Source organism: Podarcis melisellensis (genome assembly GCF_964234715.1).
Source record: "Podarcis melisellensis genome assembly, chromosome: 10".
NCBI lineage: Eukaryota > Metazoa > Chordata > Lepidosauria > Squamata > Lacertidae > Podarcis > Podarcis melisellensis.
Window position 1 is genome coordinate 7,869,549 of NC_138542.1, and position 25,364 is coordinate 7,894,912.

Sequence of the window (25,364 nt, forward strand, 5' to 3'; positions counted from 1 at the left end):
GCTAGCCTTGGATCAGGCGGTATCACCAGTCCCATAAGAGACGGGAAACCACTTCAGCATGTGAAATTAACATTGCATACTTCCTTAGGTTTTGTTTTTAATTAAAAAATGTAAATCAAATGACCATGCTGAATTGGATCTTTCTCAATTTAGGGCTGTGGACTGTGTTCCAGAAAGCATGTGTTATCACGATTGATGGCACGAGGGGATTGCGTGTTCCCAACTCTGCTCGGAACGTTTCAGGTGCTGACAAGCTGAAATACTTTGGATACTATCAAAGTGATAGTAAAACACAGGAGCGCATTATGGTGGCTGTGTGACCATATAGAGCTAATGGGTCCCTAAGGGTCAAAAGCAGAACCGGGACTTGCCTTAGGGGAAATTGATGTTTGCCAACCACCCAAACTATCAATGGCTACTAGGCATGTTCTCTGCCTTCCCACTTAGAGGCAGTCATGCTTCTGAATACCCGTTGTGGAGAACCACAGGAGGGAGAAGGCTCTTGTTTTGTGCTCAGTCCTGCTTTTGGGTTCCCTGCAGGCATCTGGTTGGCCACTGTGAGAAAGGGATGCCATAGGTCTGATCCAACAGGGTCCTCTTCTGTCCTTATGGCTTATCACAAGCCTGGAGCAAGCTGTACCTTTAAACCACTTGTAACAGAATAAGTGTAAACCTAACATTCCCACAGCTATGCTCTCCGAGAAGGCAAATCCTCAGCTTATCATTATTGTTTCAGTTGTTATGCTACAGCCAACAGTTACATATGCAGTTGGGTGAAACTCTGTAGGTCTTGATTGGATAGTAAAGAAGTGCACAGCAGCTCTGAACACTCCTGAAGCCAATTATATCATCTGTGAACCCCGGGAGGCGGGGGGAGAAAGCCACCACACAACCTGAAAGTGGAGGTGCAGGCGAGAGAGAGAGAGAGAGAGAGAGAGAGAGAGAGAGAGAGAGAGAGAGAGAGAGAGAGAATGGATTGAAATATCTACATTATGGCTGTCAAATTTGTGACTTACGGTAATGTTAAGAACTCGGTTGATTTAACTGTTGGTGAGTGAAGCCTTGTCACATTGTATTTGTAATGGTGGTTTTTTTTTGTATTTATATGTTAATTTCTTATTGTAGGTGGTTATGCTCAAGCTGTATAAGAATTGCAAGTGGACAGCAGTAAATTAATATTTTCAGTGACCTGATTCTTAGAGCACAGTTATTGTAAACAATGTCTGCAAAACTATCTTTGCAATGACAGAAAACCATTTTTTAAAATTATTTGGTTTTCTGTAGATATGTTAGCAGCATTTATAACGTCCAAGAAATGATTTGGGAAGCACCACAAGCATAGGAATGAAGCTGCCTTAAAATCCTCAATTTCCTTAAAGAGATTTATTATACAAACAGAAACTGACCTGGTTTTGAGTCTCAGTGGGACTTAACTTCTGAGCAGAAAAGTATAGGATTGTGCACTTCAGCTTTCAAGTTCATGGACAGGGAATATTAAAATAAGGCACTACTCTTTGTGCGCAGAAAATGGATTTATTTTACAGGGTTGTAATAAAGGTGTACAAATAGCCACTGGTAACAGATATAGTTACGGTTAATTGTTATATATTTAGCTTCAGTGGTGTTTAAGGTGCTATGCAGAAACTTTGACCTTTAAAAGATGGGCCTAATTTTAAAATAATTTACTATGTGTGTTTAGACATACTAAAATGTCTCAAATCTGGATCCTACTCATTTTCAGTTTGTTTTACATCCCCTGCTAGTTTCTTGTTGCTTTATTCTGTGCTTTTTTTCTGTAAAGACTGTGTAATCCAATAAATTCATTTTTCTTTCGTCCTGTATCTCATAAATCCCAGAACTGGGCTTTCTCCATAGATCACTTAAATAGCAGGATATGGATGAGATGGTTAGTTTCAGTTTCATGCATATTCGTCCCAAGATAAAAACAAAACAAAACAAAACCAAAATAATTTGATCAACAACTTATGCCTTCCCACTGCACTCAAATTGTATAACTAAGAGATGATGAAATTAACGCTAGGATTTATAGAATTCTGTAAGCATTTTTAAAAGACAAAGTTTCAAAAACAGGACAAAAATATAAGTGTTTATGAATATGAATTTCATTGTGTAATTTTTTACTTTTAAATGGGCTTCTGTACTCCAAACTAGTAAGAGAAACATGCATATAAACATCACTCTGTGCCCATCATAGCAGGGACACAACTGGCTGTACATTCCTCATATGCATTACATTACTCTTCCAGGCCTCATTTAAAAATCTGGATACATCATTTAATTGAGATGGAGATTCTCATGTAGGACCCCACATGACTTCTTGTCTGCAAATGAAGTTGAATTGGGGCCATTTTGGGGCTTTCAAAAGTAATTATTTTATGTAGTGCTGAATGTATTACACCAGGGGTAGTCAAACTTTTTATACCTACCACCCACTAATGCATCTTTCTTGATGGTAAAATTTCCTTACTGCCCACCAGTGCTTGATGGAAGGAAGATTTAGCTTGTGCTGTAGAACCCGCTACCGCCCACCTAGAATCCTGAAACGCCCACTAGTGAGCGGTAGGGACCAGGTTGACAACCCCTGTGTTACACAAATTGATTGACTGGAAAGAATCCCAGGGCCAGGTAAACAAAGTGGTAGAAATGAATGCATTTCTTTAAAAAGTGGTTTAGCAAAATCATGGTTTTGTTGTTGTTTTTTAAAATTTTATTAGGAATTTCAACATAAGAATTTATCCAAAATATATCATCTTCCTCTTCCCCCCTCATTCCCCCCCCAAAGAAAAACCCACCCCCCAGACATCCTTTAGCTCCTCTCTCTGATTTCTCAACACATATTGTTCTCTGCATATTATAACATTGTATGAATCCTTAATTTATCTATCTATATATTACCAACAGAAAGTTTGTGAATGTTTATTCAAAACCTGCCAAGGAGTCCAGTTCATTTTGTTGTTTCTTTAAGTATTTTGTAAAAGAATCCCATTCTTCTTTAAAATCACAGTTGTCCTAGTCACGTAGTTTGTGTGTTAGTTTCACCAGTTCCGAATAGTCCATCAGTTTCTCAGTTCTTTAGTCGGGATTTCGTCATTCTTCCTTCCTTGTGCTATTAGGACTCTTGCTGCCGTTGTCGCATACATGAAGATGTTTTTTAGTTTCCTTGGCAGGTCTTTTCCTACAATCCCTAGCAGAAATGCTTCAGGTTTTTTTTTTTACAAATGTTAAATGGAACATTTTCTTCAACTCATTATATATCATATATCATGATTTTGCTGCAATCCCACCACATATGGTAAGCAAAATCATGGTTTGACTCTGGCCGGATCCTCAGGCTCACATACTCATGCCCTGGTTTCCAGTACAGGTTTGCAAGGCAACACAAACCAGTATTTGCCATCTGAAATGGCCGACTGGCGTGACTCAAACCAGGAAAGGTGAAATGGCCGACTGGCGTGACTCAAACCAGGAAAGGTGGGAGGAAATGGACACATGAGGGGAATAGCAAGGAGAAGAGGAATCTGAATGTCCAGCCAAGGTCTGTGGTTTGGTGTGAGCTACCCCTGTGACTGGAATCCTCAGACTAGAGTTGCAGAACCGCTTGTCTTCTGACTGTGCTCCTGTGCATGCTAAGAGGATAGGGATAAACAGTGGCGTAGCGTGGGTTGTCAGCACCCGGGGCAAGGCAAGTAATTTGCGCCCCCTAACCCGTGGATTTTAGCACTCGAGCGCGAGCGCGCCCCCCCCAGATGTTGCGCCCGGTGTGGCCGCCCCCCCTGCACCCCCACGCTACTCCACTGGGGATAAATTCAACAGCCCGCCTGCTGGAGATGAGCTGATGTGTTCATTTGGCCTGACACTCAGATCCTGGTCTTGCTAAGAAAGAGTTAACTCCAACTCGCTCAGTGTGATTTACTGCTGGCTTGTCCCTGACAGAAGCAGACTTCTCCCATCACAGTACTGAGCGGTACAGGTGGGAGCATTGCAGGGAAAGGGAGAAGCATCTGACGGACTTTCCCATTCTGTGCAACTGTTAAAAGCCTAGGTGTCCTCTGCGGCCTAAAGCAAGTTACTCGTTCTAGTCATTCCACATAGATGTGTGTATAAGCCAGTATTTATCCATTAGTGAGCCAGGATCCACCAGTGGGTCTTGGACCACTTTCAGGTGGTCCCCAATGCCACTGTCTGCACAGTACCTCTTTCCTTGCCTGTCCTGCCCTACTAGCTTTTCAGCTGGACCAATGCCAGAAACAGCAACTCCTTGTGTCCTGAGTAAAGGTAGTTTCGGAGATGGAGAAGTTTGCAGGCAGGGAGGAGGGAAGGAAGGTAGCTCTCCTCTTAGAGGAAAGGGACAGAGGAGTTGTTGAAGGAAAGTGGAATACGAGAAGCAAGGTTAATATTTAATCATAACCTGGGAATAGAAAAGGGTAAGAGGAAGTTTGTTATAGGAGAAGGAAGTTCATGTAAAAGGGAGGAGCAAAGAGAGGAACCAGGGAGGAGCAAAGAGAGAAACTGGCAGGGTGGGGTGTTTGCATAGGGTGCAAGTTAAATGTGAAAGGAACATTGGAGAAGAAATTCCTGGAGATGGGCAAAAATACTTTGAGAAGCAGGTAGGGATGTGCAGAGAAGATAAAAAAGAACGAAGCCTCCTCCCCTTAGGCCTCTGGATTAACCATTTTGTGACTGGCGAACCTCAGTAATTTTTAGCCATCTCAAGTGGAACCTGGAGGTAGAATGTGTGAGAACCCCTGTACGGTTGTTAGCCACTCTGAGCCCAGCTTCAGCTGGGGAGGGATATAAATATTATTATTATTATTATTATTATTATTATTATTATTATTATTATTATTATTTTATTATTATTATTATTTTATTATTATTATTATTGTTGTTGTTGTTGTTGTTGTTGTTGTTGTTGTTGTTATTACTTCTGTTGTGTTTTTATGCTGCGAATGACCTTGAAATCTAAGGACAAATGACAGTATATAAATTTAAGAGATAATAATAATAATAATAATAATAATAATAATTAATAATAATAATAATAATATAAGCTGAATATAGATGGAACAAAAATATAAGACAAATCTAACAGAAAGAATGTGTGCATTTTAACTTGAATACATTTCAAGCATCTGAGTTCTGCATCAGGGAACAACAAGAAGCTTGCCTTTCTGATTCCCCTCCCACCCATTGTTGAACTAGTTCTAGGTTTTTGTTTTTGGTGCGGCCTGTTTGGTATAAAGAAGAAGTGCATTGTACAACATGATTTTAAGTTTGCATTTTAATAGACCAGGATTTATCATGCTTTGTAGGCATAATTTCATGTAGGGCTTGCTTGCTTTTTATCGTTGCACAGAAGAGCCCATTTCAGCAGGTGCTTCTCTTCCATCAGAAAAATGTACAAATAGGCTCACACTTTACCTCCAACCCATTTCCCAGGAGGCCCACATGAGTGGGAAAGAAAGAAAGAAAGAAAGAAAGAAAGAAAGAAAGAAAGAAAGAAAGGGGGCTCTCTGTTCCAATACATTTACGAGACAATTCCCAGATCATAAAATAAAATGCTTCAGGTTTTGGGTTGTATTCAGCATTAGACACTCTTAGGATAGACCCATTGAAGTCAATGGGCATGGCTAAATTAAGCCAGTTTTGGTGGGTCTACTCTGTGCTAAATCTAGCTGGGTAGGACCTTTGGGTTTTTATTTTCTTTTTAGAAGAGAAGAACTGAAGGGTGGAGGAAAAGCTTAGAAGTAGATTTCCCCCTCTAGGACAGGTGGAGAAAATTGTTCGTCTGCAGTTCTCATCAGCCCCAGCCGGCATTGCCAATATTTAGGCATGATGGGAACTGGAGTCTAGCAACATTTATAGAGGTCTGCAGGTTCCCTTTCCCTGCTCAAGGATAAAAATAATATGCTAGGAACAAAATACTTTGGTGAGAAGGGACCCACACATTCACATGTCTTAAACGGCACAGTAAATGGATGGTTAGGAGGGAACCATTATGGTCGTATGATCTAATTCTGCCATAGCGAGCATCTTTTAGGGAGTGCCATCTCTGTTCTTTCGTTTGAAATGCTGTTGGAGGATAAAATGTGGTTGATCTTTGGGAAGTGCTTTTTGTGGATTGCTGCGTTCTAATTGCCTCAAGTGTTTACAGTAAGTGATAAAGGAGAGAGTATGAGACAGTGATGTCACCAAGTTCAGTGTTAGAGATGGAGGCAGCTGATCTCTTGCTGTTCCTCTGCATTTTGCCGAGTGTCTAGGGAGGTTTCTGTAAATCTCGGCCAAAGGGGAAGTGCCACAGCCATTACTGTTTCTTGCCTTATGGAAATGCAGGAAAATTGTTGCAAGATGCGTGCGGTTCTGTTTTTCGCTTCATCTTAATGTGATTGGTTTGCCACGTGTAATTGTCTATGTATCATGAGGAATTACGTATCTCTTCCCATTGTGTGTTCTCTCTTGTTACATTGCTCAGTTCCGAAGCAAAGCTTTTTTGAAACGGCCCCAGTACAGGCAATAAATAAAACATGTTAAGAATGTCCTTGGTTGGGAGAAACCCAATTCATATTAGCTTGTTGTGCATGCCATAGAAGCGTTTGTCTGTTTCTCATTTCAAATTGCATTTTTTTTTTTGGTCTTTTTAATAGCTGAACTGTTGTGATTTTTTCTAAGCATTAAATTTTAACCTAAACTACACTGTTGTAGTGCAAATGCAAAGCACTGAACATCTTCAAGAATATCTATGTGTATTTATACCCCAGATGGGTGGGGTATAAATAATAAAATTGTTATTGTCTGTTCTTGTTTCATTGAAAGCAAGAAAAATAATTTTATATATACAGTGGTTACATACGTTTCAGGTTACATACACTTCAGGTTACAGATTCCGCTAACCCAGAAACCTTGGGTTAAGAACTTTGCTTCAGGATGAGAACAGAAATCGTGCTCCGGTGGCGCGGCAGCAGCAGGAGGCCCCATTAGCTAAAGTGGTGCTTCAGGTTAAGAACAGTTTCAGGTTAAGAACGGACCTCCAGAATGAATTAAGTACTTAACCTGAGGTACCACTGTAAAGATGTTTCTAGGTTGTTTCTATCCATGTAGCAGACTTTGGGTTGTGATCCAGCCACACTTAAGCACTTCTAAGTACCAGCCCGTAGAACCCTCTTAATCTCAGGGGTTGAGCAAAAGATGCCTGCATTGCAGGGGTTGGACTAAATGACCCTAACTCTACAATTTTATGGTTCTATGATGGACATGAGTGGGAAAGTTCACATCTCTCCCAATAGGATCAGTGGGATTTAAGTTTTTTGTGTACAGGGTGAGCCATTTTGCTTCCCACCCCACTCCAAATACTGGGAGAAGGGGTTCCTTTGTACTCTGAAGAGAGTATAAGGCTCATTCTTTCAATGTGGCTGTGTAATGTCAATAGCTTTTCAGTAACTTGGAGGAGGTATTGTAGAGCATGGGTAGGCAAACTAAGGCCCGGAGGCTGGATCCGGCCCAATTGCCTTCTAAATCCAGCCTGCCAACAGTCTGGGAATCAGCGTGTTTCTACATGAGTAGAATGCGCCCTTTTATTTAAAATGCATCTCTGGGTTATTTGTGGGGCATAGGAATTTGTTCATTTTATGCCCTCAAAATATAGTCCGGGCCCCCACAAGGTCTGAGGGACAGTGGACCGGCCCCCTGCTGAAAAAGTTTGCTGAGTCCTGTTGTAGAGCCTTTGTTACCTGTAGTGAACTTCATCATTTGTTTGTTTTTGAGGTCATGGTCTCCATGCAAACGAGTTTTGTGGGTTTTCATTGCATTTCAAGCCGTACCATGGGAAGTTCAAAGTAAGGTTTTAGAGGCACAGCCATACTGCAATAGATAGGTGTATATTTTGATGTGGTTGTTCCAGGCACATGTTGGATGCTCTAGGGCAGTGTTTCCCAACCGGTGTTCCGCGGCACACTAGTGTGCCGCCGGACGTTGCCTAGTGTGCCGTGGGAGGGAGGCGGGCGAGTCGGGCTAATCCTCCGGCCCCGCTCCCCCGGGGAACGTGCCCCGTCATCCGCTTCTGCCTTGCTCCCTGTGACAGGAATTCCCCAAACTGCATCAGCATCTGCCGCTTGCCCAGCAGCCCCGGCGCTGCCTTGCGCCCGGCGCCCCCGCCATCCTCGGCGCAGGGAGCGAGGGGCGCGCAGGCAGGCGCTGCCCGGCGGAGCGACGGCTCCTTCCGAGCGGCTGGCAGTGTCTGGGCATGACTGGCCTCCCGCCTGGTCCCGCGGCGGCTGCAGACGCGGCCGAAGCAGTGCAGGGAAGGAGACGTCCGGCCGCCCAGCCCCGCCCCGCACGCTCCCACTCTCTCTCGGCGGCCGGGGAGCGGGGCCAAAGCGGGCCCCCACCTGAGTGGCGGCTGCGTGAGCCAATAGGCGAGCTGGGGCAGAGGGGGAGGCGGGGCTCCGGAGAACAAAGGAGGGAGGGGCACCCGGGAGAAGGGGGCGGGGCGGGAGGAGTGGGGAGCGCGGCGCTGCGCCCGGGACGCCCCAGTTCCGCCGGGTTAGAAGCCGGCGGCCTACCTCTGCTGGCCGTGGAAGGCAGCCGGGTCTGGGTCGCGCCCCGAGAGTGGCGGGGTCCGCGCACAGCCTGCCCTCCAGGCTGGGAAGTGGCTCCTAGGCTCCGCCTGAAGCCACGCAGAGCCCGCAAGGCGCCCTCGGCGCAACTTGGCCGGGGCAAAAGGCGAAGCTCTGGAGGGAAAGGCGGCCGGATTCCCCTCCTCGGCGGGTCCGGTGGTCTCCCGCCTCCTCTGAGGAAGGGTCTCTTCTTCAGCTTTTCTGATCCTTCGTGGCCCCGTTGGGAGAAGCCGAAATAAATAATGGCCGTGCCATTAAAGTTCTCTCTTTTATAAAAGGGATCCTAATAGAATCGTAGAGTTGGAAGGGATCCCCAGGGCTATCCAGTACTGTACAACCCCTGCAGTGCAGGAATCTCAGCCATAGCATCCATGGCAGACAGACATCCCACCTCTGCTTAAAAACCTCCAAGAAGGGAAAAACCTCCCGAGGGAGACCATTCCCCTGTTGAACAGCCCTTACCAGCAGAAAGTTCTTTCCCATGTTTAGTCAAAATCTTTATTGTAACGTGAATCCACTGGTTCGAGTCCTACCTTCTCTACCTTCTATGCTGTTACTATTTTTTTATTTTTTTTTACATAAGTAAAAAGTGACCTTTCCCCATCTGGCATGGTGGTGTGCCTCAAGATTTTTTTCATGAAACAAGTGTGCCTTTGCCCAAAAAAGGTTGGGAAACACTGCTCTAGGGCATGAACTGGGTGTAGGTGCACATCAAGCGTTGGTTCCTGGCTTCTTGTACCACAAGGGCTGCTGCTGATAGGATCTTCACACAGTTCAAGCCAGAACATTGGCCCTGGGAGCCGGTGACCCCAGAGAGCTTATCTTGTGCCACTGCCTGCTATAAAACTTCCAGAGCTGAGGCTGTCCTTCAGTCAAGACAGTTAATAGCTGATGAGACCCACCGGTTTTACTTCTCTGCACCATCAGGTCAGTTGAGCACATGCCTTTCTGCCGTAGAGCATTAGAAATATGCACCTTTGTAACCTGTCTCCCGTGAAACTCATGGATCTTTTTCAATAAATCTTTTGCTGTTTGCATTTCTCTCTCTCTCTCTCTCTCTCTCTCTCTCTCTCTCTCTCTCTCTCTCTCACACACACACACACACACACACACACCATGACTCAAACACTAGAGTGAGCATCTCTTGATATATATTTTTATGTGTTTTTGTAAAGCATGCACAAGACTTATACCCTGAAGCAGTTTCTACCTTCCTTCCTTCATTATTTTGTGTTTACAGTGGTACCTCGCAAGACGAATGCCTCGCAAGACGAAAAACGCGCAAGACGAAAGGGTTTTTCGTTTTTTGAGTTGCTTCGCAAGACGATTTTCCCTATGAGTTTGTTTCCGTTTTCTTAAAACCGTTAATACCAGGGTGCATCCGTGCTTCGCAAGACGAAAAATCCGCAAGACGAAGAAACTCTCAGAACGAATTAATTTCGTCTTGCAAGGCACCACTGTATAGAGTTATCAGTGTACTGAATCAGGATGGGAGTCTGTGCTCATGTAGCAAAATATAGTCACAAAAGTCTGCTATTACAGGCTTAGCGCCTGAGGGCGCCTGAGGGCCCCAGTCCTGCCACTCACCACCTGGCCTAGGGCAGGGCCTGACAGGACTGCCGCTGCCGCTGTCGCCGCTGGGCAGAAAGGGCTCTGTTGTTTTAAATTCCTGTTATTTTTTACCAATGTCATTTTAAACTGTGATACTAATGCTGTATTCTTAGTTTTAGATTTTGATTTATGTGGAAATTGTTTCCCATTTCGTTGTGTATTTTTTTTAAAAAAAATTATTTATACAACAAGAAAAAAAAAACCACCAAAAAACACAAATACCAAATTACACACAAATTACAAAAATAACATAGACACATAATTTTCTTGGCAAACAATAAAACATCTATTGGTCTTTTTTTTTTTTAATGTGGTTTATTTATTGTTTGTGACTTTTGTAATTATGTAAATCTTGTCGTGTTGTAAGCCTCCTTGAGCGTTGTTTTTTTAACTGTGGAAAGGTGGCATACAAATAAAATGATGATGATGATGATTGTATGTACATAGCCTGCCCAGAGCGGTATGGGGGGCTGGTTTCCCAGCACAAGGTACGGTTTTCACATAGAAGATCTTGGATTCAGTCCCTGAAATCAGCTGTTAAAAATATTTTAAGAAACAAGGTTGGGTACCTGGCACCTTAGACAGCAGTAGACAGTACTTAGATAGACCAGCAGTAGACAGGAATTAGATAGACCAATGATAGGACTAGGTATATAAGGTAATACCTTCATATATTTTGGGAAACATGTCATGCCAGTCATGTTTAGGGAAATTACTGCATCTACATCTTGTGACCTATATTTGTTTGATATTACTGTGCCATACAGTGAAAATGCAGAGGCTACTTATGAATTTGTAGATCCCAGCTCTTTGGTGTGAGATTAATGAGCTTCCCTTCCCATAGTTTTCAGGACTGAGGCCCAATTTTTTTTAATACTTGGCAGATTTTATTTTACTAGAATTGCTTTCTTTTTACTGGAATAAATATTTAACACTCCGTCAGAGATCAAAGGGGTTGCCTAGTAATATTTGTATCTGATCACTAGGGAGAAAGTTTCCAAGCTTTCGATCTAATTTGTCTGCTTCACATGCCTAGGGGAACTTATTCCTAGACTTCCCTACCAGTTCCCCTCCTTCCTAAGCAAATGCAAAAGGGGATGAGAGCTGACAGCAGGAAGAATTCCCTGCAGACGGGAGAGGCCTTGTTAATTTATCCTGAAAGTCTGGACCCTTTGTAACTGGATTTTTAATTTTCTTTTGAGATAAGATTACCCCCCCCCCCGACTTGTTTGGGAGGATTGGACCTTAAGGATGAGGCCTTCAAGGCCTCACTTGGCACCATTGAGTCCTCCTGATACCAGACTTGTTCCTTTTCATAATGTGAAACCAAATATCTGACCTAGAGCACTAGGAACATTTTAGGGAACACCACCATGTCTGAGAAGGCTACGACAGCATATGACAGAAGCAGCCCTGATAAGAAGTGCCTGATGACTTCCATATTTGAAACCACAAAGAAAGGCACAAACCACAAACGAATACAGGCATGGACTTCGCTAAACATCTCTCCCCAAAAGCTGAAAAGAAAAGGGGTTCTGGCTCAGTTTCCCCTCCATTCTTTTGTGATGTTAGGGAATGCTCAGCACACACAGGTGCACTGGACGCGCAAGGCATTTCCTGAAATGAAAAGGTCAGTCCTCCATTGTGTGGAGCTTCTTTTATTGATCTCAACTTTTCCACAACAAGAATCTGTAAGGCTGCAAGCACACTAACAAGGGAGTAAGTCCTGTTGAACTTACCGGAACAGCCTTCTGAGTAGACATCTACAGGATTATGCTACAAGCCCGGCTTGGGGTGAGTGGAGCAGAAAACCACTGGCAGTTTGCAGTGATGCCTCGGTCCTTCGTCCCTCGTCCTCGGGGAACGCATTTCCCGGCCAATGCACCAAGAAATGTGGAATAACTGGTAGGGGATGCTGGCATATAAAGCAGAACTGAATTTCAGAAGGATGTTGGTGTCAGCTTGTAATAAGGATGGGATCTGGTGAATTCTGAATTTACTAGATCCCAACTCTTAAGTTTGCTGACACCACTAACAGGACACAAAAAGTTTTTTTGCTTTTTTTTTTTTTTTTGCTTTTTGAAGAGTGTGTGTGGCATGTACATGTTTGAAAAAGCAAGCTATAGGAATATCAATATTATTTACAGAACACCTGATCTTTATTGTTGGCTTTCAAAGTCAACTAATTTTGTTTGTTTGTCTAGCAGTTCCACTGCTGTTGGATGCAAAATTATTTCTGTTCAGTCCCAGGAGTTGTATCATTGATTTGAAAATGGCTTCTATCTGAGTTTAAAACCAGTCTGTGGCCCAAAAGCAAATTATAGGAATCAATATGAATTCATGTTCATTTCAATATATGAAAAGGCTGCACTGTTACTAAGAGTAGTTTTATTTCTTAAAAAACAAGTATATTCATACTAGCTTATGCTATATGAAGTCTCCAGCCTTTGTAACTCCCACAGAAGATGTTTTCAAGATGGCACCTGGTATCTGATGTCTGGCTTGGTTTTCTTTTTTATGGTGGTGCCATTGTGTTTAAGATGGTGCTACTCTAGAGAAACCTAAGGGGCTGCTTTAGGCACCTACCACTGTCTTGAAGTATTATTATTATTAATAGTAGTAGTAGTAGTATTACCTGTCCTTCACTAGGGCTGGGTGATAACAGCTTTTTAACACCGTAGTGTATCACCAGCCAAATATCACGATATAGGGATACATCACAATGTTGAAAAGTGGAGGAAGGAAGAAGCTGCATTGGCCCCCAGCCCCACGAGGCCCTCGGCTCAATGCAGATCTTCCCCCGGTGCGCTGGGTGCTAGTGGTGGAGGGACTCAGGAATGGCAGTGGTTTCACCTGTGATCTACTGCTGGGTGAAGGTGCCATTGTGCTTTGACCCTCAAACTGGTCCTGGGCGATGTATCGCTACATCACCCAGGTCTACTTTCACCAGCAGATCCCAGGGCAGTTTACAACAATTTTAAAATTCAGTGTTAAAAACAGGTGAGACAGTCACAGGAATTCTGAAAACACACACCTCAGGTCTCAAAGTCCAGGGTGAAGAGGTGTGTCCTCAGCATTCACTGAAAGCTGTGGAGTGAAGATGCCAGACCCACCTCTGTCGGACGGACAGCAGAATTACCAAGATGGTCCCCCTCTGCTGATCTGAACACCTGAGAGAGGGTTTGCAGGGAAGGAGGAAGTCTCTCGGATCATTGTGTTTCAGCAGTGGAACAGAGAGGTGTCAAGTGGCTTGGAAAGCCATTTTCTCATTAAGCAGGACAAATTCTAGTTGCAGCTGTCTATCAGTTGTGCTCTGTCAGGAAAACTGCAGTGGGATTGAGTATGTTGCAGGAAAGGACGGACTCTTGGCATCTCTCACACTCCCCCCCCCCATCTCTGAGCTGTGCTTCCATGTTCCTGTTCTCCCTTCCCTCCTTCTGTATCTGTATATCTATGCATAATATTAAATTTTACCCGCTTGGATTTGGCTGAGCAAGTGACGTCATCGGAAGAGATGAAGGCTACCCTCCCTCTCTCCCCGTTTATTATGCACTTCAAATACAGAAAGGAAACCTTGCTCCTGCTGCTCTAATATCTGTTTGTCTTGGAAGTGGCATGCATACAAGGAATTGCAGGCACTGAAGTGTCCATAAGGCAGAGTAGATTTTCAAAGATACTCAGCTTTATGCAGCCCTTGCTTAGGCATGTAAATTAGGTGCACTATGGGGCATGCTGTGGCATCCAGTTAGGTACTTGGGTAAGCACACTAGATCTGATAGCTCCTGCTGTCTTCAGTCACGGATGCTGCATGCAGAGAACTTTGAACACCTGACCCTCTTCAATTAGCTGCTGCTTGGGTGCATAGACCTTAAGAAGAAACGTGGCGTGCTCATGGGTGCAGAATACTTTTGATGACGCAAATCAAGTCTCCCTAGCAACGAAACAATAGCATAGCACTTTCTCTCGGAAAGGCAAAAAGAACATGTGCCTGAAGAAAACTGTTTTGTAGTGTAATTATCAAGTTTATTTAAACAGAAATGCTTGGGTGTTTCACCACCATTTATGTACAGATGTCATGCTTTCGTTTTGCACATAAGCAGATTCAAAAGTAAGGCAAAGGAACACAACAGAAATCATAACACCGGTTGAGCTATAATATTGCAAAACTGACTTCCACGTACAGCCAGTGAGCTTTGAGGTTTGCTGCATCTTTTTCTACCGCTATGCAGCCAGTGTTTCAAGTTAGAACAAATGTTTTTTCACCATTGCTGTCACTTTTTTTAAACTTGGATCTGACAGGTCCTTTCCCCATTCTCCAAACTTTTATGAATTCGGTAGCTGCAGTATGCATGCTGAATCACCCAGCCTCGAGGGATTCTGTCTTCATTTCAGTGGGAGAGGAAAATTCGCAGGAGTGAAAGGTGTGTTTATAAACCTGTCCTCTCCATTAAATTGAATGCAGACACCTGTTTGCAGAAGAAGCCTTCATATGGACTAAGAGCTGGGAGACCTGGACTCCACCATTAAGCTCACTGTGTGAACTTGGGCCATTCACTGCCTCTTAGTTTAACATACCTCACATATATTCCACTGTGAGTACAAATGGAACAAATAAATGCTTTAGAGTTCAGTGGAACTAGGACAACTGTGGAGAGATCCTAAGTAATCAATATCTCAGCTTCATCTGCCCCCGCAGTAAATGGGGATGACACTGACCTACTTAGAGGGGTTTTGTGCAAGGGAAAATAGAGACTGTTTAGCTATGGAAGCACTGAACCCCATGAAAATCAATCTTTGCTTTCCGAAAGAATTTGTGGAAGTCTTTGTCCATGGAGTTTTCTTGGCAGGGATACTGGAGTGGCTTGCCGGTTCCTGCTCCAGGTAGATCATGTTTGGTCAAAACTCTCCACTATGACCTTTCCATCTTGGTTGGCCCTGCACAGCATAGCTTCTCTGAGTTATTCAAGCCCCTTCGCCATGGCAAGGCAGTGATCCATAAAGGGGCCTGAGGGCACAAGGAGAAGGGTGCGACAGAGGGTGAGATGTTTGGACAGTGTTCTCGAAGCTACCAGCATGAGTTTGACCAAACCGCAGTAGGCAGTGGAAGACAGGAGTGCCTGGTGTGCTCTGGTCCATTGGGTCATGAAGAGTCGGACACGACTAAACGACTACCGTATTTTTTGCTCTATAAGACTCACTTTTTCACTCCTAAAAAGTAAGGGGAAACGTGTGTGCATCTTATGGAGTGAATGCAGGCTGCGCAGCTATCATAGAAGCCAAAACAGCAAGAGGGATTGCTGCTTTCACTGCGCAGTGATCCCTCTTGCTGTTCTGGCTTCTGAGATTCAGAATATTTTTTTTCTTGTTTTCCTCCTCCAAAAACTAGGTGCGTCTTGTGGTGTGGTGCGTCTTATAGAGCGAAAAATACGTAATTCAGCCATTTCTGGAGGGGAGGGAGGAAATGTTGCCCAAAATTGGGATGGGGTAGGTGAAATTTTAAGATTCTTGGTGAGGGAGTTGGCCTTACAGATGGGGTAGTTTGTTTACCTGGTGAAGTTTGGACTGATAGTGGCAATTTCCTCCTGTAAGTGTGAGGGGCCACTCTGCCCTCGGAGACTGATGGAACCTGATGTGTTTCCTGAATGTTGGGGGGTGGGTGGCTTTGCAGCCAAGAAGGCTGACAAACATGTTGATGCTCTGGTTTTGCTGTGCAACAGTGAGATGAAACAGGAAACATGATTGCTCTTGAGAGTTCTCTCCAGTGTTTAGGCTCCTTGGAATTCTGGGGAGCTTTGAGCTATGAAGCAAGACAGACAAAGAGTAGAGAGCATAGGTGGCAAAGCCCACCAGACACTGGTTAATGCACACAATTATGCTTACCCTGTGGCAGTGTGGGTTGTGAAGATGGCTCATTTTTACAGCTGGCATTGCATCCTCTAGTAGCCAGCTGGCAGAGTTATTTCAGACCGTCTGGAGGTCGCTGACTGTCAAGAACCAGGGGTGAGTGGAGTAGGCAAGGGAGGTGGAGGAAGATCTAGAGGGAGAGGCCAGGGACTTGGGGGGTTCTTTTCCCACCCATGCGGCAGGACTCGGGCCTGGGGGAAGAGGAAGAGTTGGGGCTGTCAAAGGCAGAGGAGGAGTTGCAGGAAGGATCGGGAAGGAGAGGAAGAGAACAGTCCCTGAGAGAGTCTGGCCATTAGGATCTTCCTCCTTGTCTCCAAGGATAATGAGGGGCTTAAAGCATCAGGCGCAGCAGCAGCACCCATGCCAGAGAGGTCGCAGGCTGATTGCGCAGTGCACATTTCACTCTGGTGAAGGGATTTAAGTTCAGGAGAGGCGTGGTTACGCTGTTGCTTCAGTGGTCCACTTCAGGGCACTAGCCTGGGGAGTAGATGCCTAGCTAGCTACATAGCAGGAGTGGCTTGCATTTCCTGTGCACCTTGGGAGATGCTGTAATTGAGTAGTTTGCCATTAAAGAATTAAACTACAGTGCTACCTCGCAAGACGAATGCCTCGCAAGACGAAAAACACGCAAGACAAAAGAGTTTTCCGTTTTTTGAGTCGTTCCGCAAGACGAATTTCCCTATGGGCTTGCTTCGCAAGACGAAACGTCTTGCGAGTTCTTGCGAGTTTGTTTCCTTTTTCTTAAAGCCGCTAAGCCGCTAATAGCCGTGCTTCGCAAGACAAAAAAACCGCAAGACGAAGAGACTCGCGGAACGGATTAATTTCGTCTTGCGAGGCACCACTGTACCACCCATTTGTTCTCCTTGGGCTAGGTGTGCTCCCTTTGCTGGGAAGGAGCATCTGGAGCATTTGAGGACCTGATGTGGCTATACCCTTCGAGGATAAAATTGCTCAACTTCAGAGTGACCTTGACGCTGCAGTTGTTGCAATTCTGTTTGTTTATACCTGGTCTTCTTCCCTGGCTGGGCACAAGGCAACTTACAGGCAAAACCTCAGACTTCTGCCATTGTTTTAAACCACCACTTCCCCCTTCTTATTGTCGCTGCCTTCTCATTCCCATGCCATGCCTACTTCTGCTGTGCAACCTGGCTTCTCTTTTGCTTCCTTCTCCTACCCTGACCTCACGCACATCCAGGATTGTGACATTGCACTACAAATCCTTGCATTGGGGTTGCACGTTGACAGCATTACGTTTTTATGTATATGGGAGGAAGAAGAAGATGCTAATAAGAATACTTTTGAGGTAGGATGATCCATTTCCCACAGCAGCCTCCTCATGGCCGTCTTGTAAAACGAGTTGCTGGTCTGGTGTATACAGCAGAGAATTGCTCTCCATTTTCCCCGTGTTGTTTATTCTGCCTCTCTGTGTGGCCCCCCCCTCACCCTGCCCTGACTTCCCTAACAAGATCACAATAGTTTCAACACCCTGGATATCTTTAAAAGCAGCAACTGTACCTGAGCTTTCTTGTAAAAAACTGTGTTAGTATTGGAGATTTACAATCCCCTCACCCTCCTATTGGAAATGGCCTTAATTAAAATGCCAAGAGGGTGGTTTGGTTTTCATGGCTATTCCCTTGCTGTCTTTGCTGTCTCTGCCTTTTTTCTGCAAATAGCAGTCATGGTTTTGTGCAGCAGGACAGAAAGCAGTTCCCTGGGGACCAAAATGTTTCCCCTGTTTGCCACAGTGAGTTGCGCTTTAAAGCAAACTGTCACTGAAGGTATCAGCTTGAATCTCTTAACCAGAGAAGATGGGTGCTGTTTAGTGGAAAACAACATTTGTCATATTTTGGTTTCTTGCAAAGTTCAAAATGGATATGAAGATGGTTAGGAAGTATTAGCTCTTGGGTTAGACTTGCTCATTTGGAAGCTGTTTTCTATGGTGTCATCAACTCTTAATGCCTAAAATCACGTGGCAGCTAAAGTTATTGTTGTTGGCTTAATTGAATAATCTGCTTACATATAACACCGATGGCCAAACTGGGTTATATACTGTTGGTAAATTGAGAGTTTGAAAGGGCTGTATTTGATTGAAAGAATTTGGAATCTATTATACATTATGTTTTAGTGTGCTTCACAGTCTTGGTGTTGCCCTCCCAGCAGTTCTCTTGGTTATAAACAACAGAGCCTTGCGGTATCTTTTGTGTCATAAGCTTTCTTGGGCAAGAGCCCACTTCGTCAGATGTATGGTTTATGTACCCATAGTACAGAGAGAAGGGGTGATCATGGATACTTCTTACAGAGCCAGGCCAAACAGTGAAGGATTACTTTGCAGAGGACAAATGCATTTGAGAATGAGATCAAGTCAAATGAATGAAAGACCCACTCCCAACTGTTCATGAATTGGCAAAGCAAAATAAGTAACACACAAACAAAAACCTAGAAAGGAACAATAGTTCACTTGGAGTATTGTAGGGCGGGAGTCAGGCTGATGTTTGAGAAAGTACTTTATACTGGTAATGTAGTCCAGTAATATTTCACTCCTATGCTGCAGGTTGGGGATTTGAGTGACGCTGAGATGGTACAGTCATACCTTGGGTTACAGATGCTTCAGGTTGCGTGTTTTCGGGTTATGGACACACCAAAACCCGGAAGTACCAGAACGGGTTACTTCCTGGTTTTGGTGCTTGCACATGCGCAGAACCACCAAATCGCAACCTGCTCATGCGCAGACACGGTGCTGTGGGTTGCGGATGCTGCGGGTTGCGAACGTGCCTCCTGTACGGATCACATTTGCAACCCGAGTGTCCACTGTACTGACAGCAACCCTGCAGTGTTTCCATTGCTGTTATTCTTCCCACCCCATCCCCAATCACTGTATTAGCTTTTAAAGCCATAAATGCACTTGGTTCAAGGTACCCTAGGGAGAACCTTCTCCATTTACCCTGATCCGAAACATATACTAATACATTTGGGTGATGGCCTGCTTTGAGTCCTGTCCTTTATTTAAATTAGATTTTCAGGAACAAGGGACAGGGCATTCTCAGCAGTGGCAAAAGGCAAGTTGCCCATTGGGCTAGTGCATTGAAGAAGAACGGCATGTCCAACAACTTCAGCTCCCCTTAAAAAAGCTCGACATATAGCATATTTGCCCTGCACCCCCAAAACCTCAACAACTTTGACCTTAACCCCAAGAAAGGGGGTAGATCACTGCGCAGTCTCTTGGGAGTTGGCCACCCCTAAAAAAATCCCAAACTTCTTTTATTCCAGCTTGCGTTTTGCAGCTGCATTGTGTTACTCTAAATCTTTTTAAGGCTTCTAGATTGTGGGTTTCATTTATTCAATTATGTATTAATGGTTGTTGTTTCTTTTGAATGGTGATTGCTAGTCACCATGAGGCACTATTACGCCACATGGCATGGTACATATTTCAAAATGAATATGTAACATTTGGATAATGGAAGGGGCTGTTTGTGCACCAGGCAATCCATTCAGTAGGGAAAGGACTTTGAGTGCAATCCTGAGGTGAGTATCCTATACAAGGGAGGGTGAAACAGCATTGCAGATACTACAGGAAAGAGCAGCTGGAGAACAAAAAAGAATCATATTTTGCATTTTGTAACATTTCTCCCTTGGTAACATTTAATAGTAGTGTACATCTGTAATTAGAAACGGAAATTTCAAAGACACAGTTGAAATTCAGTGACCTTACTCATACACTTTATTAAGTGCAGAGTGGGATTACTATAAAGGCAGAACGAGTATAAACACTTTAGAAATAGTTTGCTGGAAAAAAAGAGGGGGGAAATAGATTGTTTACTGTTTATGTTGCCACCCCGTGACTAGTTGTCTGCTGTACCAAGTAACTGAAAATTCAAAATGTATGAAAGGTGTTTCATCACAAGTTTTGTAAAGGAGATCTGGCCATGGAGATCTGCTGGTCTTTTTGGAGTGGTGGTACAGAAAATACTGTCAATAAAGCATAAGTAAAATCTGAGAACAGGCCTGCCATTTCTGGTGCTTTGAGCAGGGGTGAAGCCTGGCTAGGCCTAGCCTCTGAGAAACTTGTATTCCAGGTCTATCCCTCTATTCTTGAGAGGTAGACCTGGCAACTAGACCTTGGGTTTGATTCTGCTAAACAGCCAGAGCTGGTACAATGGGACTTCCCCCTTTCTCCTCCTGTGCTTCCCAAGTCGTCACTGAAACCCTCAATTTCCCCCCTTTATCCCTTCGGTAGTTGCAATGCAGCTACAATCCACTTTACAGCTCCCTCCCTCATTTCCCTAAAAAACACAACTGCAGAACATCAGGAAAGGACCACTGGACTATAGGGTTGTTACACTACTCAGCCTCTCTCCCCCCCCCCCCCATAAAATGGGCTGAGCTACCATATTTTTCACTCTATAAGACACACCAGACCACAAGACGCCTAGTTTTTGGAGGAGGAAAACAAGAAAAAAAAATATTCTGAATCTCAGAAGCCAGACTAGCAAGACGGATCACTGCGCAGCGAAAGCAGCAATCCCTCTTGCTGTTCTGGCTTCTGGGATAGCTGCGCAGCCTGCATTCGCTCCATAAGAAGTACACACATTTCCCCTTACTTTTTAGGAGGGAAAAAGTGAGTTATAGAGGAAAAAAAACAGTACTTTGGTCATGTGGATAGGACGGGAGCTGGAGCCCAGAAACATCTGGAAAACCACAGCTTCCCCATCCCTGATCCAGAGAACTTGAATCTCAAGGGTTACTACTGGTTGCCTGAAGCCAATAGCCACATTTTGAGGGAGTAAGGCTTTATTTTATATATATATATATATATATATATATATATATATATATATATATAATATTTTCATTGTGCCGATGCTTTTTAACTCACCACAGTCTTGACATCATTTATGCACATCATGGAACTTTTTCTTTCAGTGCAAACACATTTTTAATTGTGAGCAATACTTCACAAGAAATGCTTGTGTCAAACTTGCAGATCAATTTTTGCAACTATCCCCACTCCTCCCAAGTCATTGGAAATGAGGTGTCAGTGGATGGTCAGAACGTCATAATGGTCTTTCAGCTGTTTGTGCCCTCGCTTACAGCCCTCGAGAGATATAGCATGGCTGCTCTTCTGATAGAATGTGACTTTTCCCAGGCCTGGAGTTCTGTTATTCAGGACCTAGCCTGTGTTAAGCTGGCAAATGGCTGATTACACTCCTGAGTTAAAGTCCTTGCACATACAAACAAATAAGAATAACATTGTGAATGAACCCTTACGTAGGCAGGGAAAAGACAATGTGGTTTTGCAGGTTGGCGGACTGTGGATTAGAGGGACAAAAGAGAAGTAAATTTCACATGACTCACGCTGGTCCCCAGAATCGTTGCTTGCAAGTCTCTTGTTCCTTTAAATTTCATCATGAAGTGATGTTTTGAGAAATTTATTTTACTGTTATATCTATGTATCGAGTGCACATTTCAACAAATATATATATACATACACACACACACACACACACACACACACACACACACACACAAACAAACTGTAGTAACTGCAGTATGTTAGAAATGTACTTCACATAGCTAAGAGAGTGTATTCTGTACAGTACTCTCTGAGAATTTTCTAACAAAACATCTTTCTTTTTTTTGTTTCTTTTAGCTCCAGTGATAAACCGGTTCATTAGAAGGGCGTCGGGTGAGTTTCCTTTATTTGCATGCTTTCATTGTTATTGAACCAAAGCTCCCCCCTATTTTATTTAAGTATGCTAATATTGTCTTATAACGAAAGAGAGAAATCAAAACGCTAATCAAAGAAAGGGATGTAAAATCAAATATTAATTTATCACGCTTAATGGTGTTTTTTATTTTTTTGAAAAACGCTTTATTAAAAACCTGTGACCAACGTGTGACTCAGAAACTGAATGCGGTTCTTCTGATTTTTATTGGAGTAGCAAGTGAAATGTCACTAGCCAGGGGATGGACTCGTTGGGAGAGTTGTGAACCACAGCTCACGCCATCGACTGCTGTGACAGGCCAGCTCCATCAGGCCTATTCTCCCCTCAGCTGTCATTTGGGGGCAGCCAATCCAGCTGCCTCAATGGGGGAGATGGGAATTAGGTCTCATTTCATCAGCTTCATCAGGCACCTCCTTCCTCCAAACTGTGCCGGCTGATCATCATAGGAACATCCGGTGTTGGAAATTGGTGCCCAGGCTCTCCCCCCACTTTCCTCACTGCCCCTTGGGTTTTTCTCATTTAAATCTAAAGCCTGTGGGTAGGGACTGTCTTGTTTTGATTGTATGTAAGCTGCTCTGGGATGGGACGCGGGAGGTGCTGTGGGTTAAACCACAGAGCCTAGGACTTGCCGATCAGAAGGTCGGCGGTTCGAATCCCCGCGACGGGATGAGATCCCGTTGTTTGGACCCTGCTCCTGCCAACCTAGCAGTTCGAAAGCACGTCAAAGTGCAAGTAGATAAATAGGTACCACTCTGGCGGGAAGGTAAACGGCGTTTCCATGTACTGCTCTGGTTTGCCAGAAGTGGCTTGGTCATGCTGGCCACATGACCCGGAAGCTGTACGCCGGCTCCCTCGGCCAATAAAGCGAGATGAGCGCCGCAACCCCAGAGTCGGTCACGACTGGAACTGATGGTCAGGGGTCCCTTTACCTTTACCTTAAGCTGCTCTTGGAGCTCTTTTGGGCTGTAAAGTGGGATACAAACGCTCCAAGGAAAATAATAAATAAAGCATTGGACATTTTGTAAATTTACAGCGTAGGTGTCCAAGTGGTATGAAGAGTTTTGAAGCGGCCGTTGTGCAGCAATGATAGAAAAACATGTTTTCACCTCAGAACGCTCAGATATTTTCATCATATCTAACATACAGGAGAACACACATACACATATTTTCTTGATCAAGCAGACATAAACACATACAGTTCTCTTCCACAATTATTTTCAGAGTGAACAACTTTTTCAACCTGCCACTTTCTTTCCCCAATGTCAGAGACCAATATGAAGGCTCACCAAGGATTGAACTTTAATACTTTTATTTGAATCAGGTTCCTAAATACAAACTAAAAGCAAAAATATGAAGATGTTTCATTTGTGACTGAATGCTGAATAGATTTAAGCCTTCTACTCTGTAAATTTTTATCTAGGCAGCCTCTGTAAATCTAGTTGCTGGTTCATCATTTTTCTATATAGTCACCCAGAAAGTGAAGAATTCTGTATTGCGTTGCAGAGCATCACAGCAGAACTCATTGTAAAGGATCTGTTGCAAAGTGCCAAGTTGCTTGTGAAGGACCTCATTTGTATTGTAAAGTGTTCTGTTTTTATCTAATAGATTTCTTGGACAGCCAATAGCATTGTTTCTTTAATTTAAATGAAGGTGGAAGTTTAAGCACAACAAAAGCAAAGTTGGGAAAAACAATTTCTGTAAATCTCCTAAAATCAGAATGGTTGTTCAACTGTTGACTGCAAACACTTCACTGAGTCTTTCTTTCTTTCTTTCTTTCTTTCTTTCTTTCTTTCTTTCTTTCTTTCTTTCTTTCTTTCTTTCTTTCTTTCTTTCTTTCTTTCTTTCTTTCTTTCTTTCTTCCCAGATTGGATCTGCTTTACTTTCTTTAAAACCTAGCGGTATATTTGTGATATTTTTGTTTTGGTTTTGAGTTTCAGTATTGGATGCACGTTTAAGGATGACTTGCTTTGTCTTGGCACAGCTACCAATTAAATAGCCAGAGGTTAATTGCAGAAGCACCTGCTGACAATAATGTAGGCTGTTAATTATTTAGCAGATATTCCAGCCTACATACTGTGACTATTAACAATTTTTAAAAAAATCTTGCATAGCTATAATTGGTCTCAGCAGCTGTGATGGCACAGTTCCACACAAATCAATCCTCTGCAAATCTTTATCTTTCACCCAGTTTGCTTCCTTTAGCACTACTATTGCCAACCCCAAATAGTTTCTAAATCCAGGGGATTTCCACTCAAAATCATTTAGAGTTTAGGGTTAGCGTAGACAGTGAAATGCTTGAAAATAGATCTGGTGTCCTGCATCGCAGCCTCAGGATTGAAAGTGCAGAAGTCGTTTTCCATAGCTAGTTACAGACTTTCACATAAGAACAGCAGTTTAAGAGAGGGGGGATTTGTAGAATAAGTGCCATTTGGTATAAACAAGAATTTCCCCTGTCCTGACTTTGACCCATGGGGCTTGAAATGGTTTAATAAGGAGACTGAGACGAAGTATGACAGCTATCTTCAAATATCTAAAGGGCAATCACATGGAACAAGCTTGTTTTCTCCTTCTTTGGAGCCAATGTCTTTCAAGTTACAAGAATGGAGATTCCAACTAAACATCGGGGGGGGGGGTGCGATTCTGAAAGTAAGAGCTGATTGACAGTGGAATGGACTCTCTCAGAAGGTGATGGACACTCCTTCCTTGGAGGTTTTCAAGCAGAGGTTGGATGGCCAATGCAAGAACTAGTTGAGATTTCTTCCAACTCTACAATTCTGTGAGTCTATGATTCTATAAGCCCCAGTGAAGAGAGGGGAGGCGCAGGCTTGGCGTCAAGAAGTTGCTTTGCTGGGGAAAGTTTAAGAACTGCCCACTCATGGATTCTGCCAGTGATTGAGCCAGCCACGGGAGAGTGGGGCTCTGGACAGATAAGGTTTAGTTTGCTAGCAAAAGCAAGACTTCACAGCCAAGCAGGGAAATATTTGCTTGCTTACTCTCGAGCAACCCCTTAGAAACATTACAGTGAGGAAAACGAAGTGTGTGATAACCTCTTGCCAGATTGAAGACACTGTGCACTATATCCTGTATTCTTCCAACCTGGGGATTGATGCTTCTATTGATTTTCAGAATTTTCTAGGAGGTCAGTCAGATGACTTCAAAATTACATGGTTGTTGGCCAGGATAAACTAATTTGTTACCTATAGAGTAGCTTTATGTTCACTAGCAGTGAGAAACGTATCATGGACTACTTTAAAAAAAAAGAAAAAAGATTTGGGGGAATGTTCCCATTTTAAGTTTTGATAAATTGTACTTCTGAAAATTGATAGGTTTTAGCTTGTAATTCGATTGTCCTGTTTTGCTTTCTTGTGATCTATATTGTAATGGCTGTTTGCGACGAACAAGAAAGATCGGACTGACGGATGCTACATGCTGCTCCCAATTTCTTAGGAGTGGCAAGAGACTGGAAGCAAAAGGACTGTACTGGGTCTGCATG

The 25,364-nt window shown here is 43.6% G+C and overlaps 1 protein-coding gene across 1 annotated transcript in view; it reads left to right on the forward strand.

Moving 5' to 3' along the window:
• Nucleotides 1-25,364, forward strand: part of PRKAR2B (protein kinase cAMP-dependent type II regulatory subunit beta) — a 62,840-nt gene that overhangs the window by 4,918 nt on the left and 32,558 nt on the right. The window contains exon 2 of the mRNA XM_081927757.1: nucleotides 21,796-21,831. Coding sequence (XP_081783883.1) covers nucleotides 21,796-21,831 — 36 coding nt within the window. The remainder of the gene's footprint in view (nucleotides 1-21,795; nucleotides 21,832-25,364) is intronic.